Here is a 15075-nt window from a genome sequence, read left to right as displayed (position 1 = left end):
ACTCCGGTCTTCAGCAGCTGCTCCTTGCCTATTGGCTGTACTCTCTACATGCAGGTGTAAGTCTACAGGTACAGACTGTGAGCTGCCTACCCCTAATGTAGTTGGAAGTGGTCTTGCAGGTAGCCTAAAGAAGGGTTGACTCCAGGAAACAGGATGGAACCATTACCAGCACTGCTCACTGTTACCATGGAGGCAGAAGAGAAGAGGGGGTAGAGGAGGAGGGGCTTACCTGAGTCAAGGGCCGCTGAGGGAGGAGGAACCGCCTCTCCACCGCTCTTCTGGCTCATGGCTGCTGCTGGGTTTTGCTGAGTGGAGGATGGCAGCTGCAGCTCTTTGGGGAGAAGGTCATACACTGATTCTGTGTAGAGAGAGGGGGGGGGGGGGCGTTCAGGAGGTGAGTCGAGTCCCTTTGTAAGGACTTGAAAGGCTGTTCAAAATCTAACAGCATGAGAGCGCTTGCAAAGAAGTCAGCAGATTTACTGTAGATGAAGCTCTTTCAGAATTCTAAAGAGAAGTTTAAATACATCAAAGTTGCAGCTCCTCCTTTTCAAAATTTGAGTAAAATTGTAAAATACAATTCTGTGAGTATAGTTATTTTTTTCCTTTCACCTATACTTATAGGCTCTCCTTATAAACATCAAGAAAAATGTTAAACAGCAAAAACAATAACCTTCATAAACATGGTACAGCATGCCTTTGTCAGTTGTCACTGACCCTGTACCAGGCCCAGAGCATTGTCCTGCCTGGCCAGCACTCTGGAAAATGACCTAGCAGTTTATAAAATGCACTATAACAACAAGAGCATAGTGATAAATACAGCCACAGTCCAGATTCCTGCCATGTCTCCACAGCCTGGCCTATCAGCTGCTGCCCGGGTGCCCCCACCACCTACCAACCCCCATCCCCACGTGTCTGTGCCAGGGGCCTGGGAGATCTTGCACGGCCCCCTCCCTGAAAAATGGCAGGGAGCTATTTAGAGGAACAAGAGCACAATGCCCCCCGAGCCATGTTAAGTATGCTGATGAGCACCACACTGAAAACAATAGGGGCTGAGGAGGACTGGAGGAAGGTGGGTGTGGAGGGAGGTGACTTCAAGCGCTACACTACTTGTGATGACAACCAGAACATTCACACATCCAACTCCCTCCATTCAATAGGACTATCTATGGTTCTGCAGAATGAGCCTCTTCACACTTACTAGACTTTTACTAATATAACGTTGGCTACACATATTACTTCAGAGGTAGCGCATGACACTCGCCCGACAGTTGCCCCCCTTGAAGCAGGGCAGTGCGAACAGAATTGGCTCATTGAGCCAACACTCCTAAAGTATAAATGGCAATACCAGAGCAATGTTTTTGAAACAGCTGAAATGTATAGGCATTTTCCTAATATTTGAGACATTCTAAAATTGTCGCAGTAGGTGGCGGCTGACCTGAGCCTGATCTGAGCCATAAGGGAGACCAGGAATCTACCACCACTATCAGATTAGGGGGGTAATGTAGTTTATGTTTTTTGTCTCCCCGCTTTGGTTCTGAAATCACCTGCGCCCATTAATTAACTTGTCATTTTTGCAGATTAAGTGTTTGGGCTAGTAATGTATCAATATTTATTGTTTACAAATTAGCTATGACATAGCCAATGAATATAGCACAACTTTGGATTTCACCCCATCTCAAAACCGATTGGTTTTGAACGTTTGACATTTTTAGCTAGCTTCTTTTCTCCTCCCGCTTTAGCAATGCAGTGCACCTCCTAAAAGTGATTCCTTGTCATGAAATGATCAACTTTACCCTGTATATGTAATTACCACATACACTGGAGTGTACAAAACATTGGGAACACCTTCCTAATATTGAGTTGCACCCCCTTTTGCCCTCAGAACAGCTTCAATTTGTCGGGGCATTTACTCTACATGGTGTCGGATGCGTTCCACAGGGATGCTGGCCCATGTTAACTCCAATGCTTCCCAAAGTTGTGTCAAGTTGGCTGGATGTCCTTTGGTTGATAGACCATTGATACACACAGGAATCTGTTGAGTGTGAAAAACCCAGCAGCGCTGCAGTTCTTGACACACTCAAACCGGTGCGCCTGGCATCTACTACCATACCCTGTTCAAAGGCACTTAAATCTTTTGTCTTACCCATTCACCCTCTGAATGGCACACATACCCAATCCATGTCTCAAGGCTTAAAACTCATTCTTTAACCTGTCTCCTCCCCTTCTCTACACTGATTGAAGTGGATTTAACAGGTGACATCAATCATAGCTTTCACCTGGTCAGTCTATGTCATGTCAAGAGTACGTCATGGAAAGAGCAGGTGTTTTGTACACTCAGTGATCGTTTAAAGCAAAAGTACCAAAACTATTGCTGATGGTGAACCTGAACAATTGAAATAATATATATATATTTTTTTTTACCCCTTTCTCCCCAATTTCGTGGTATCCAATTGGCAGTTAGTCTTGTCCCATCGCTGCAACTCCCGCACGGACTCGGGAGTGGCTAATGTCAAGAGCCGTGCGTCCTCCGAAACACAACCCAGCCGAGCCGCACTGCTTCTTGACACAATGCCCGCTTAACCTGGAAGCCAGCCAATGTGTCGGAGGAAACACCGAACAGCGTGCATTACGCCCGGCCCACCACAGGTGTCGCTAGAGAGCAATGGGACAAGAACATCCCTACTGGCCCAACCCTCCCCAAACCCGGACGACGCTGGGCCAATTGTGCGCCGCCCCATGGGTCTCTCTGTCGCGGCCGGCTGTGACAGAGCCTAGACTCGAACTAGGATCTCTAGTGGCACAGCTAGCATTGCAATGCAGTGCCTTAGACCACTGCGCCACTTGGGAGGCCCCTGAAATAAAATCTATTGTAAGCCCCGTTCAGCAGGTATAGCCAGTTGAGAGTAGTCTCCGGTAGCTTACTTTTATTCCGGTAAAACCCTATTTTCAACAGCACATTGATAACAATCTAGAAAATTGCATATACTGTCAATCAACTAATAAAGCCTAATATCGTGCAAGCCATTTTAGCAGTTGAATGCTGAAGGTGCCGCACAGATGTACATGATCCTGCAGGGACAGGCCGCCTAACACGTGTTGGTCAGCACGCAAAGCTGGGCACAGTGCGCAGTTTGACTAGGCTACTGATATTTCCTGGGGTTGTTCGGCATGCAAAATGACTTGTAGATCAATGATTGTCAACACAGTTATATGGCTAATTTGACAATGAATGAGAGGACACATCAGTTGTCACAACAACAAAAAAAGTGAACCAGCGATTCGCAATGTTTGGATCTATTTTCTGACTTATGCATGCTACATTTGGATCGTTTTGAGGTCCACGGACCGATGTTAAACTGAAAATCGGGTGAATCGTTACATCCCTACTATAAATACATAACGTAGGCTATAAAAACATGACGTTACGTTTCCCCTGGCCAGGCGCAGATGGGATCGAATCGCATAGGCTTCTCTAGGCTATCTGCAGTTGTGGTTGTTATCAGTAGACTACAGTTGATCAGACTGAAGATCAGACTAATTGTGCATGTTGACAAATCATGAGGAATTGTATTTTTTTGTGGCAGTTATGAGCTTCCATATAAAACAGCTTTGATAGGCTAACTTTAGCTGATGAAAACATGCCGTTATAGCAACTCTATGCTTTTGTCTTGAAGCTAAAATGTAACGAGTGTAGCCTATAGACGAGAAAATAAACCCTTTAATTGTTTGCACATACATGCTTGTGAATTGTTGTATTATTCAAGAGTGTAATATGGTTTGGTTGCATTATTCAATAAATGTTATATGTTTTAGAAGAAAAGTTGGTCATTGTTGAATAGTTCATGCTTACTGGCTAGTGGCTACTGTGATATTTATGTTACATTTGAGCTGCGGACAAAGAATGTTGTGTTGCCAGCCACTATGAAAGGTAAAGCAAGGATGTAATGTGAATTGAAAAGTTGAATTTTCTTTCACCACCCCGCTCCTCAGACCTTCATATCTCGTAGTGGGAATAGGGCCATAGTCAGCCCAAACAAACAAGTCCTACTGAGCATCAAATTCCCTATCCCAATTATCATTTGAATCGATTGCTTTTAGTGTCCTAGTAAAGCCCCTGCTGATACTTTATATATTTTACAAGACAAAAAGCTCAATAGCTACTTTTCTCTTTATGATTGAGATTGCAACACCAGATCTGAATGAATCCATGCAGTCATGTCAAACTAGAATCAAATGAATGGCCTGCTGAGGGTTCTCTGAGAAGGAAACCATCTTTTACTTTCAAACCTGAGACGGTAACACCTCAGGGATAAATGACTTCTATGGAAAAAACAAGACTTTGCAGGTCACAGCAAAAGCCTTGGCATGTCAATAAGTAGCATTTCAGAACTGATTACAGTAGAGAGAGCAGGATTTACAGAGGGCCTGTCTCCCTCGGACTCCCCCATCAGGATGAACGGGACAGAGGGAGGGGAGCTAGAAAGCCTTAGGTCAACAACAATACAACACGTTTACTACCAGACCCTATTCATCTTCCAAATATTATGGTATGAACTTACAGCGGCCATTACAGTCGCCTGACTCTCTGCCAACTGCCAGCTTTAATTACTTGCAGCTGAGTCCCGGGGTTTGGTGTGTGTATCAGATACTTAACCCTCCCATTGTTACCGCTGGCTGTCTACGACAGACTAACCTGGGAAGCAAGTAGTGAAACAAGCCCACGGGCCTTGAGAGTCCCACAGCACTGCTCATTCTGGATGAAAACACAGTTTCCCCACACAGAGGGGCCTGAAAATGACAAAGTCTGCCGCCTCCTCATCCCAGCTTCACGTTGCAGCGGCACAAGGGGACCTGGTGTGGTTTGAATGCTTCTACGTTAGGTAACCTCTTCAGAAAAGAAAGGCATAAACAAACACACTTTCTCTCCAATTCTCTGAGTCTGCCGCTCCGTTTACCAGTCCCTCTACCAGTCCTCCCTGGCCACACTGATGGCACATGCAGGAACATGTGCACTTCCAGTAAACAGAATGCAGACCGCACAGACAGAAAGTGTGTACTCTGCTCTCAGAGCTCTGCTCTCGAATCAGTGGCTGGCCTGTTTTAGTGTTTCCACAGTCCCAGGACTTTATAAAGAGTGAAAATTCCTATTCTGCTGCATAGTTTCCTCCCTCGCTAACAGAGCACAGTGCTTTCTTTTCACATCGCTAAACACAATTTTCCTTTCGCATGGGGAAAAGAAAAACAAGGGTCAATATCATTAACTGGCTAAATAAACACATTGACTTGACACCATGTGTTGCCTCCATTCTAACACGCTCTATATTCTTACACCCTGTTTTGCTGTTCTGTGAATTTGATCAACTCAGACTGAAAATGAGGATAACTTCATTTCCTCTCCTATTCTGACAGACGTCACAGTTCAGAAAGTGAATCAGTTCACAGCTCCAAAACTGGATTTAAGATGCCAATTATTTGATTTGATCTGCTTCTAAACTAAAATGAATGAAGGGAAATATGCTACCATCCCATTTCTCAAATAAATAATGCTGTTACTATACATGCAATGATGATAGGGTACAAATGAAGATACGGGTACAATTTATTTAGCCCAACTCTGCCAAGCCTATGATCTGCCACATGTAGCCTACTGTTCAAAGATTCATCTTCTTTAGAGGCAAATCCAGGCAAAGTTGATCTCAAAACATCCACACAGTTAAAAATCGTGCCCATAGCATGTGACACCCTTGTGTTCAGTTTTTACTGCACAACTCTATGTCGAAGTAAAAGTGTAAAGAGAGACCACTCACCATGGGAAAGGCAGGACTTACACTCCCATTCATTTCCCTCACATTCCTGTTGCTTGCTCTTACTAGCCCTAGCACCTGGGGCGTGGCACTGTGTTTTTGGCCGAATGACTGTTAACGCCCCTTCTGTCCCCCTCCCCTCCCACCACTTGTCTTGTTACGGTGTTCACCAACATTTGTCTATCAGCTTGTTCAACTTGTCATTGGAAGCTTGTCAAATAGAAATGGAGGCCATTGAGAAAAACAAAAACAGCCAAAGTAGGATAAAGGTGCAGGGTGGCTAGGCTACATTATGGTGGGACACCACTAAATGAAGAGACACCACTAAATGAAGAGACACCACTAAATGAAGAGACACTAGGAAGGATAAAGAATAGGCTTACCTTCACAGCAGCACATCTGATGTGCAACCCAGGCAGGGAGAAACACATTCAGGGGGCTGGCACCTGCAGTGAGCTATTTACAACACTCCTGATATGTTTACAACCAAGCCTACATGAGGGCTGCCACTGACACCATAGCAACAGGGAACATGGGGGCACTTTCCATAAGAGAGTTGTCTCTTCTCCTGAGCTAATGAGGAGAAAAACAGACACATATATCCCTAAATAAGTTAGTCTACCATTACAGGTGGATATTTCAACAACTGCCAGAGTTACTGTAAATACTGCAGAATCATCTCAGTAAGCAATGGTAACCCATGTGTTAAAAAATAAATAAAATAATCGTTCAAATCTTTAAACGCCCCCCCACGGCCTCCCCTGACATCTAAATCAGTCAAAGGATCTGGGCAGCCATCAACTCTATATTCAAATCAGGTGCTACTCTGGTATGAGCCCAGAGGGAGAACTCAACATCTTCGCAAAATACACTCCTAACAGCAAACCAACACAAACCATTGAAGCACAAGTCACATACGGCCCACCTACTTTGTAAAACATTGAGACAGAAAAATACGATTTTGAGTGAGGAATGTTGAATGATGACGTCAAAAGCGTGGTTTCAAATTTGTTCAACAGGAAGGAAGATGTTGCCATCCATGCGACTTGATAAAATGTATGACTAAATCATGGTGAAATTGTTGCGACAAAAATAAGTGCTAAAAGTATTCACCACAAATGTCAACCAAAACTTATTTGACAAGTAGGCCTATCCTAACCTGTCCACTGTGATTCTCACACCCAACAGTAACCTATATCACCAAGAGTCCACTCAAGCCACAACAAAAAGGTTTCCCCAAAGGCAACTATGACAATCTCAACCATTGCAATGCCCTTCGGTTCGATTTGGCCAACCTAACAGAGGCATGATTCAAATGCGCCTGACAACTAAGGGATGGAGTGATAAAAATGCTTCCACGGTATCCCCCAACAGCAAATCTGTCCCCTCGCACTCTCTCCAGGAAAACTGGAGGGGTGGTGGAGAACAAATATGAGGGGTCACCAGCTCTGGTGTCAGGGATTAATGTAAATGTTCATGTCCTCCATGTGTTGACATCTAGGGGGCAAGCTCAATCAGAGCACAGTTGGCTTGCGCCTTACCAGTGTCACCGTACTGTCATCAACCCTCATCTCTTGCTGCTGTGCCCGCTGCCCAAATAGAGGTGTAAACAAGGACCACACGGCCTAGTGACATCATTATAGATGTGGTCACCAGCACACCTCCAACAAGGACATTGCAAAAAAGACTAACAAAGACACTGTGGTGTGTCAGTCACAGTCTTGTGGAAACAGTTTGGTTAAAAGCACAACAGACACATCTATTACTTTATGTTCTCTCCCACACACAGTTCCAGTCACAGAAGAAACTCCTACAGGTTCCCAATACACTGCCCCACCACACAGCTGAACTGGGGTCTCTATCTGTGCATAACCAAAGGAACATTCATATCTCCATCTAGGGTACCTGAACACTGGAAACCAAATGCAAATGTGACCATCCTCAGCCCCAGACCAGTCACAATCTCTCACTACCTGAGAAAAAAACAGAATGGCTTCATTAATCCAATAGAGCACTGGTCTGGTCTTCTCACCTACTTCCTAATGCATGGCAAGTGCCATGTCCTGTCACCTAAGCCATCCACTGATGAATGTTTTATGACAATGCTCTCCATGGAATTGAATCCCAGAGCAGATCTATTCTTCACACAGAGACAGAGAGGAATCAACCACCTGAAAGAAAAAACAAACACAATGTGTGACTTACACAGGGGCCCATACCCTCAGCCTCCAGTCCACTTCCTGTTTCGTAGGAAAAGCTTAGGTGAATTTGATCACAAATAACAAGATAACTTCTCAATTTTATCTGTATTTTCAAATCACTGTACTACTTGGAACAATGTTTTGGGGCAAATAGCTCAAATAAATTACTTAATGAGTGGCAATATTTCAGTTATAGCCCAGTTGCAGTACAATGTTTGGAAGGAGTCACGAGGAGTGTAGAGGTTAGGTTAGAGCAGATCTACTTCAGGCTTCTTTCCACACAACCAGTCCAGTGTGTATCTGTGTGGTTGACCATTAGTACAGCGCCATAACGTCTCACGCAAACAATATCTTAACACTGAGATGAAAGAAGACCATTTTAGACCAATGCAAGAGCAGTACATGGACAGAGGGGTTAATAGAATGGATGTTTATAATTTCCCTTCCATGTGCTTCCTAGTGTGTGTCATTTATTCCATTCAGTATGACAGGGGAAGAAACGAACTAGCTGAGGTTTGTTAACCATTGAGTGAAACGCATCACAAGGTAAGTTGAGAGGTTTGGTTTATAGACTGTGCATTATCTTTATCAGGTCCCATATCATCTCTCAGAATGTGATGTGTCGTCTATGCATCTTTGGTCTTCTCACTCTTTATTCTTTCTCCATCTGTGTTTGTTGTAGAAGTGAAAGGCAGCCAGGTCCTGGGTTAAGGGCAGCCGTTGGTGTCATGCAAGGCTCAGAGATCGTGACCTGCATCCTGTTTCTGTCCAGCTAATCTCATGGTGACCAGAGACCACTTCTTGGAATCAGATCAGGCCTACCTCCGATTGGCTCGCAACACAACACCACCAACCATCATCAGGATAAAACTAGCCAGTCACAGTGAGTCCTACTGTGGAATTCAATTGTGCGTGTATTTTTGTTAGTTGTTATGATTCTTTATTATTACGCATGCACAGTTTACAGATACAGAGCGTAATTTGAGTGGAAGATCTGTGCGAGAGCTGCTGCTACAGATCCTGTTGCTGCTGGAGTGAAACGTGCTTCTATTAGCCCAATCATTGTGCAACAATTCTACAGATTTGATGGTCACGATTAAAGACAGGTACTATTTTTATTTCTCAACTGGTAATTGAAGAGCGCTTCTCATTCGCCATTCAAGTGCTTAGGCAACGGTGGGCAGGATTCAGCGAATCCCACCACAAGAGCTGGAGGCAGTATGCATTTTGAAAACATATACGTATTGTGTGAAACCTTTACGTTTTACTTCATATCATGAGGCATGTCTTTACATTGCTTCAAAGTAGCCGAGCCAAAATCCGTTTCTATAAACGCGGAGGCAGTAATAAAAAATTAAAAAACTCCATATGCCACTGAAACAATTAGCATATTTCTCTCATGTTCTATTGGTTTTCAAATCAACTTTCTTTCATTGTCCAGTAGCCTAAGGCACAATCCTAGTCATATTAGCAACCCATGTTTGTTGCGGCATCTTTAGATCTCCCATCTCTCAACATTTCTAATGGATATTTTCATTCATCTCTGTCACATGAAACCGCTTGCATGTGCAGTGTGCTTTTGATAACAATGTTGTTTTCTCTCTAATTGCATTATGGAAGGAACATTCACGCATAGCCTACTGACGTGTGTGTGCATTGCCACACAGCTATAATGTCAAGAAATAAATGTTTATCATAATTTTAAGCCAAAAGTTCTGATCTGTTGCATCAGCCTCAATGCTTTTTAAAGTTATTTTGATGTACTAGTTGTATGAATATGGGATCTATTGTCGCACAACTGTCCCAGAGTCTGTTTGGAATTTCTTTCTCACACAGAACAACAAGCTGACCAACAGAGTAGGTCAACGTTTTACTATGGAGGATAGTAGATTGACATAGGCTAGTGATTTTACTGTTCGTTACTCGTCTTGTTGGCTGAGGAACAGTAAATGTGGACAGTTATTCTAACATCTTCAAACTGCACATCGGAATTCAGTAAGAAGGACGAATGCTGTTGCATCTGTGAGTTGCATGTTCTGTTTAGAGAACGACCGATATGGATTTTTTAGGGCTAATGCCCATACCAATTTTGAGAGGCCGATGGCCGATATTTTAGGCTGATATTCAATTTCATAAAATTTCCCAGAGACAGCCATGTATGCATTAATTAATCAATTAAAGAAAATCTAACAATACATTTGCCTTTTTTATTTACCAATCTAACTACAAAACATTTGATTTGAATGGTAAATCTCTTGATAAACTGGGTAGATTAAGATGGCATAGGCCTACTCACAATACATGTGAATGCATATTCAATAAGAGTGTGTGCATGCATTGAGTTATTGAGCTTGTTTTGACAACATTTGCATAGCAGCATCACTCCAGCACTACATCACTCCAGCATGTCACGCGTGTATGGAAGGACATCATATAGGCACTGTTGTTAGTTTGAGAATATCTATTCAATGCAAATGGGTCCAACGTAACGTCATGATTTGTGATCATGGATTCTTATGAAACTAGTATTTGTAGTCATTTTCTTTGACCTGGAATATACTTGTATTTTTTTTGTTGCCGTCAGGACGCACCTCTAAACAACTCAGCTGCCATGACAAATTTGAAATAACTCAATCACTTGTTGAGGTTTTCAGATACTATGAGAACTAGCTAATGGCGATTACATTAGCTACGAAGCCATATATGTGGATAATATATATCTAACAGGGAGAGCGAGGGTAGCAAAAAAAGATTAAACAACAATGCACATTCTGTCTGAACAGCTGAAATCTGCCCATAGTTTGAGAAGTGAGAACGCACATACACACACTGATCTACAGATTTCTTGGTTCATAAACATGCAGTAAGATTCTTAAGTAGCTAAACCTATTGCCAACCTTTATTTAGCCATTTAAACACTTCCTTCTTTCCCTATTACAACAATTATCTAATCCGACTATCAACTGTCAATTTACGGGTACGATTGCAGACCAGGCCTTGCATACCATCAGGTGTGGGCTGTCAGTCACAATCGGGTCCATCTGCTAATATCTATCTTGTTACTGCCTGTCTCATTTATAGGACACATCACAGGACTGCCATTCCCCCACTCCCCCATTATCACAAGGATGCTGCTTCACAATGAGCTTAGTGTGCCCACAGGCATTTCTCCAGCCAGCGGGAAAACCATGCGTAGGCAACAAGAAGGTCGGTGGTCACTCAGCACGCACAAATACACTCACTGCATGACATCACCAAGCCAAGCTTTTAGCTTCTCAGCCTCCCAAACAGGACAATCAGAAAAAGAACCAGCCATACAACACTGAAATTAGAGTTAATTTACCTCAGAGACTATCTGCACCTTAGAGATTAATTGCACTGACTAGTGATGAAAAAAAATAATCCATACAGTTACATATCGGGATATCATTTTGGACGATATATCGTTTCATTTTGACAATATCGCAATATTTTTTTGCTAGTTGCACCAATGTTCCAGTATTTTTCCTTCATAGCTTGTTCTCCATCTTGTTTTTAAATAGGGAGCCAATTTGTTTTCAGCACTTTTATTGCCACAACTGATCAAATTCATTTTCTCCCGGCTCTCTCGTCCCTCTGCAGAAGACATATGGTGAGCAATATGTTTGTAACATGGAACAGCAATAAAATGTAAGTATATATACAGTGGGATCCAAAATTATTGGCAATGCACAAACAATACTTAAAAAAATATAAACAATATCATTTATAGAAAGAAACTAAAAATACCAATATGTGAGAAATACTGTACTTTATTAATGTTTCAATGGAACCAACCAAAATCATACAATTATTTAATACAAAATACATTTCACCAAAATCAAGGTTTAATCATTTTTGGCACTCCTTTTATTTTATGTATTTATCCTAATTTAGTACTTAGTGCAACCACCTCTGGCAAGGATAACAGCATGGAGTCTTTTCCTGTAATGTTTGACAAGGTTATGGAACACATTTGGAGAGATTTTGCAGATCCTTTCAAGATTCTTCACATTCTTGGGTTTGCGCTTCTCAACTGCCCTCCTCAACTCAACCCACGGGTTTTCGATTGGATTGAGGTCCGGCAACTGAGATGGCCATGGCAGAACATTGATTTTGTTGTCACAGAACCATTTCTGTGTGGATTTTGAGGTATGTTTTAGGTCATTGTCTTGTTGGAAAGTCCCCCTACGGCCAAGTCCCAGCCTTCTGGCAGAGGCAACCAGATTCTCAGCCAAAAATTGCCTGATACTTGGTGGAATTCATTATGCCATCAATCTTAACCAGTGCCCCTGGACCTCTGGAATTAAAACAGCCCCAAAACATCACTGACCCACCACCATATTTCACCGTGGGTATGAGGTGCCTCTCCTTGTATGCATCTCTGTTTCGACGCCAAACATGCAGATGCTGTATCTGACCAAAACGTTCAATTTTGGTCTCATCTGACCAGAACACCTTCTTCCAGTCATAATTTAAATGACGGTTGGCAAACTCCAAGCACTTGCGTTTTTGTCTTGGCGTCAGAATGAGCTTTCTTCTGGCAACCCTTCCAAAGAGCCTGTGGTTGTGGAGGTGGAGTCTGATGGTGCTTTTTCAAACCTGGTGACCCCAAGATGCCACCAAGGCCTGCAATTCTTTCACAGTGATTCTTGGGGATTTTGTTGCTTCTCTCACCATCCTCCTCCCTATCCTGGGGGGAAAAATGCATTTGCGTCCTCTACCTGTGAGGTTTTCAACTGTTCCAAATCTTTAGAATTTTTGAATAATTGCTCTGATAGTGCTCAGTGGTATATTCATTCGTTTGTGGATCTTCTTGTAGCCATTACCAGATTTATGAAGGTCTACAACAATCGGTCTCTTTTGAACTGCCAGTTCTTTTGTTTTCTTCATGGTGTTGGATGACAAAGGGATATTGCATGCGTTACCTCATTTTTATACCCTTGTGAAACAGGAAGTGATGTAATGGCGCAATATAGTTTCTTAAGACTTAGATAAACTTAAATAAGTGGAATTTAATTCCTGGTTTAATTTTGGTAGATGTTATTTACAATAATCTTTAAGGGTGCCATTAATTGTGAAAACTTGATTTGGAGGATCTATAAATCATTTTGTTGGGTTCCATTGAAACATTAATAAAGTACAGTATTTCTCACATGTTGGTATTTTGAGTTTCTCTATAACTATATTGTTTATATTTTTTTAAGTATTGTTTGTGTATTGCCAGTCAGGGGTGCCAGTAGTTTTGGAGCCCACTGTGTGTATATATGTATATATTAGAATAATGAGAACCGCAAAACATATCGTATCGGCACCTAAATATCGTGATAATATTGTCTTGTGAAGTCCATGGCAATTCCCAGCCCTACTGACTACCCACACAAACAAGCCCCCACATGTACTAATAACTCTCACACACACACACACACAGTCAACACTGCAGTTCTACTATATAGTATTTAGTAAGTCACTACCCACTCTATATGTATAAAAATAGTGTAATACAGTCCATTATTACTATGCATACTACCTCTCTTATTACTTGTTATTTTTGACTCTTTTTTTTCGGTATTATTGTTATTGACTGAAGTACTGCGATGTTGAGGGAACTTATCAAGGGGCCAGGGTTCCAGTCTGGAAGTATGCTTTTGACTGCACCTACAGTATTGCTTCAGTATTGCAGTTTAACTGAATCCTGGCCAAGAAAGACAATTCCCATTGACGGCACCATAGAGAAGTCGAATTATAAAATTTACAATAAGACACTTTAGTCATCCCCTTTATGCACAAAACAACCATTGAATTATTCAAATAATTGTTGCTGAGGGTGCTTTATAATTTTTTTCATCACTCACAGCAGAAGTTAACATTTTATATTCTTGCTCTGAGGTCATGACCCCAGCTAGCCAGGGGAAGAGCCGGTTGGCTTGTTAAGCTGCCCACCTGCTTTGACTGAGTTCCCGAAGCATGTTCGCGCGATACTGCTGTCTGTCCAGTGCGCACAGAGTGCTACTGCGCAGGCGGCGTAGTCCCAGTAAGAAAGTTGGCAGCAACCACGGAACGGTATATGCGAACGTGAGAAGATTAAGTTGAAGACAACGGTCGGCCATCTTGTAGGCAGTTTCTAGTTCTTCTTATACCTCAGTGGATCTAGCACATAAGCATTTTGCTTCCCTCTTTATACCTACCTGTGACAAATACAAATTGATTAGATTTAGATTTTGTTAAAAGACAAAAAGGGAAATACTATTTACTAGGGCCAGGACGATAACCAGTATCGTGGCAAGGAAACAAAACAAAGTGGATTTAACTTCTTTAGGAAAACAGCCCTAATGTTGGAAACAAACATCATCATGTTGTCATCCAGAGTCACATTTATTTATTTTCCAAGCTATAGTACAGAATATTTTACACACAGCAGGTTTTTAAAGGACCAAAGAGTCTGCTTCATGGTTTCATTTTTGTCATGGAAAAAATTATCGCAATACTGGTATAGTCCCGGCCCTATGATTTACCCAGGATCATATGAAGGAGAAAAATGCATCTCTTCCGAAGTGAATGATTGATGAACAATGGTTACTGGTTGAGGCTCTATCAGTACCAGCCATGTTGACATAGGGAACTATGACAGACTCCAAACCATTTACCCAGCAGCCCATGAAATCCACAGTCAAACGTCAGCGCTAGCGCTGTAGAGCATGGGGAAACAGAGACTCCTTTCCTACCATCCATCTATAAAGCCCAGGAGAGTTATTAGTAACATGCTTAAAAATAGCCTGCGGCGTCACAAGGCTCCAAATTTGGAACCTTTGTGTATTTGCTCTTGATTTTGCCACGGGCGCATGTTGACACTGCTGATAAGAATGTTGAAATAAGCTGATAAAATATTTGGCATTAACAATTTATGTTAGGAAGGGTTGTTTTGGCTTTGAGGCTCCCCCTTCATGGGGGTTGGGGAGGGAGGTTGTGGATGCATTTAGAATAATCGACAAACATGAAAATAACATAGGTTATTACTGAGCAGAGTACTATGAAGGACTGCAGCAACAGCT

General features: G+C 42.3%; 1 protein-coding gene across 1 annotated transcript in view; it reads right to left on the bottom strand.

Annotated features, from left to right (window-relative positions):
- The window catches only part of LOC120046856 (nuclear factor of activated T-cells 5-like), a 52678-nt gene that overhangs the window by 24447 nt on the left and 13156 nt on the right, over nt 1–15075 (bottom strand). The window contains exon 2 of the mRNA XM_038992425.1: nt 230–358. Within this exon, the coding sequence (XP_038848353.1) occupies nt 230–358 (129 nt within the window). The remainder of the gene's footprint in view (nt 1–229; nt 359–15075) is intronic.

Source organism: Salvelinus namaycush, chromosome 1, assembly GCF_016432855.1.
Source record: "Salvelinus namaycush isolate Seneca chromosome 1, SaNama_1.0, whole genome shotgun sequence".
In the NCBI taxonomy this organism is placed as follows: domain Eukaryota; kingdom Metazoa; phylum Chordata; class Actinopteri; order Salmoniformes; family Salmonidae; genus Salvelinus; species Salvelinus namaycush.
This window is presented reverse-complemented; position numbering and strand designations above follow the sequence as displayed.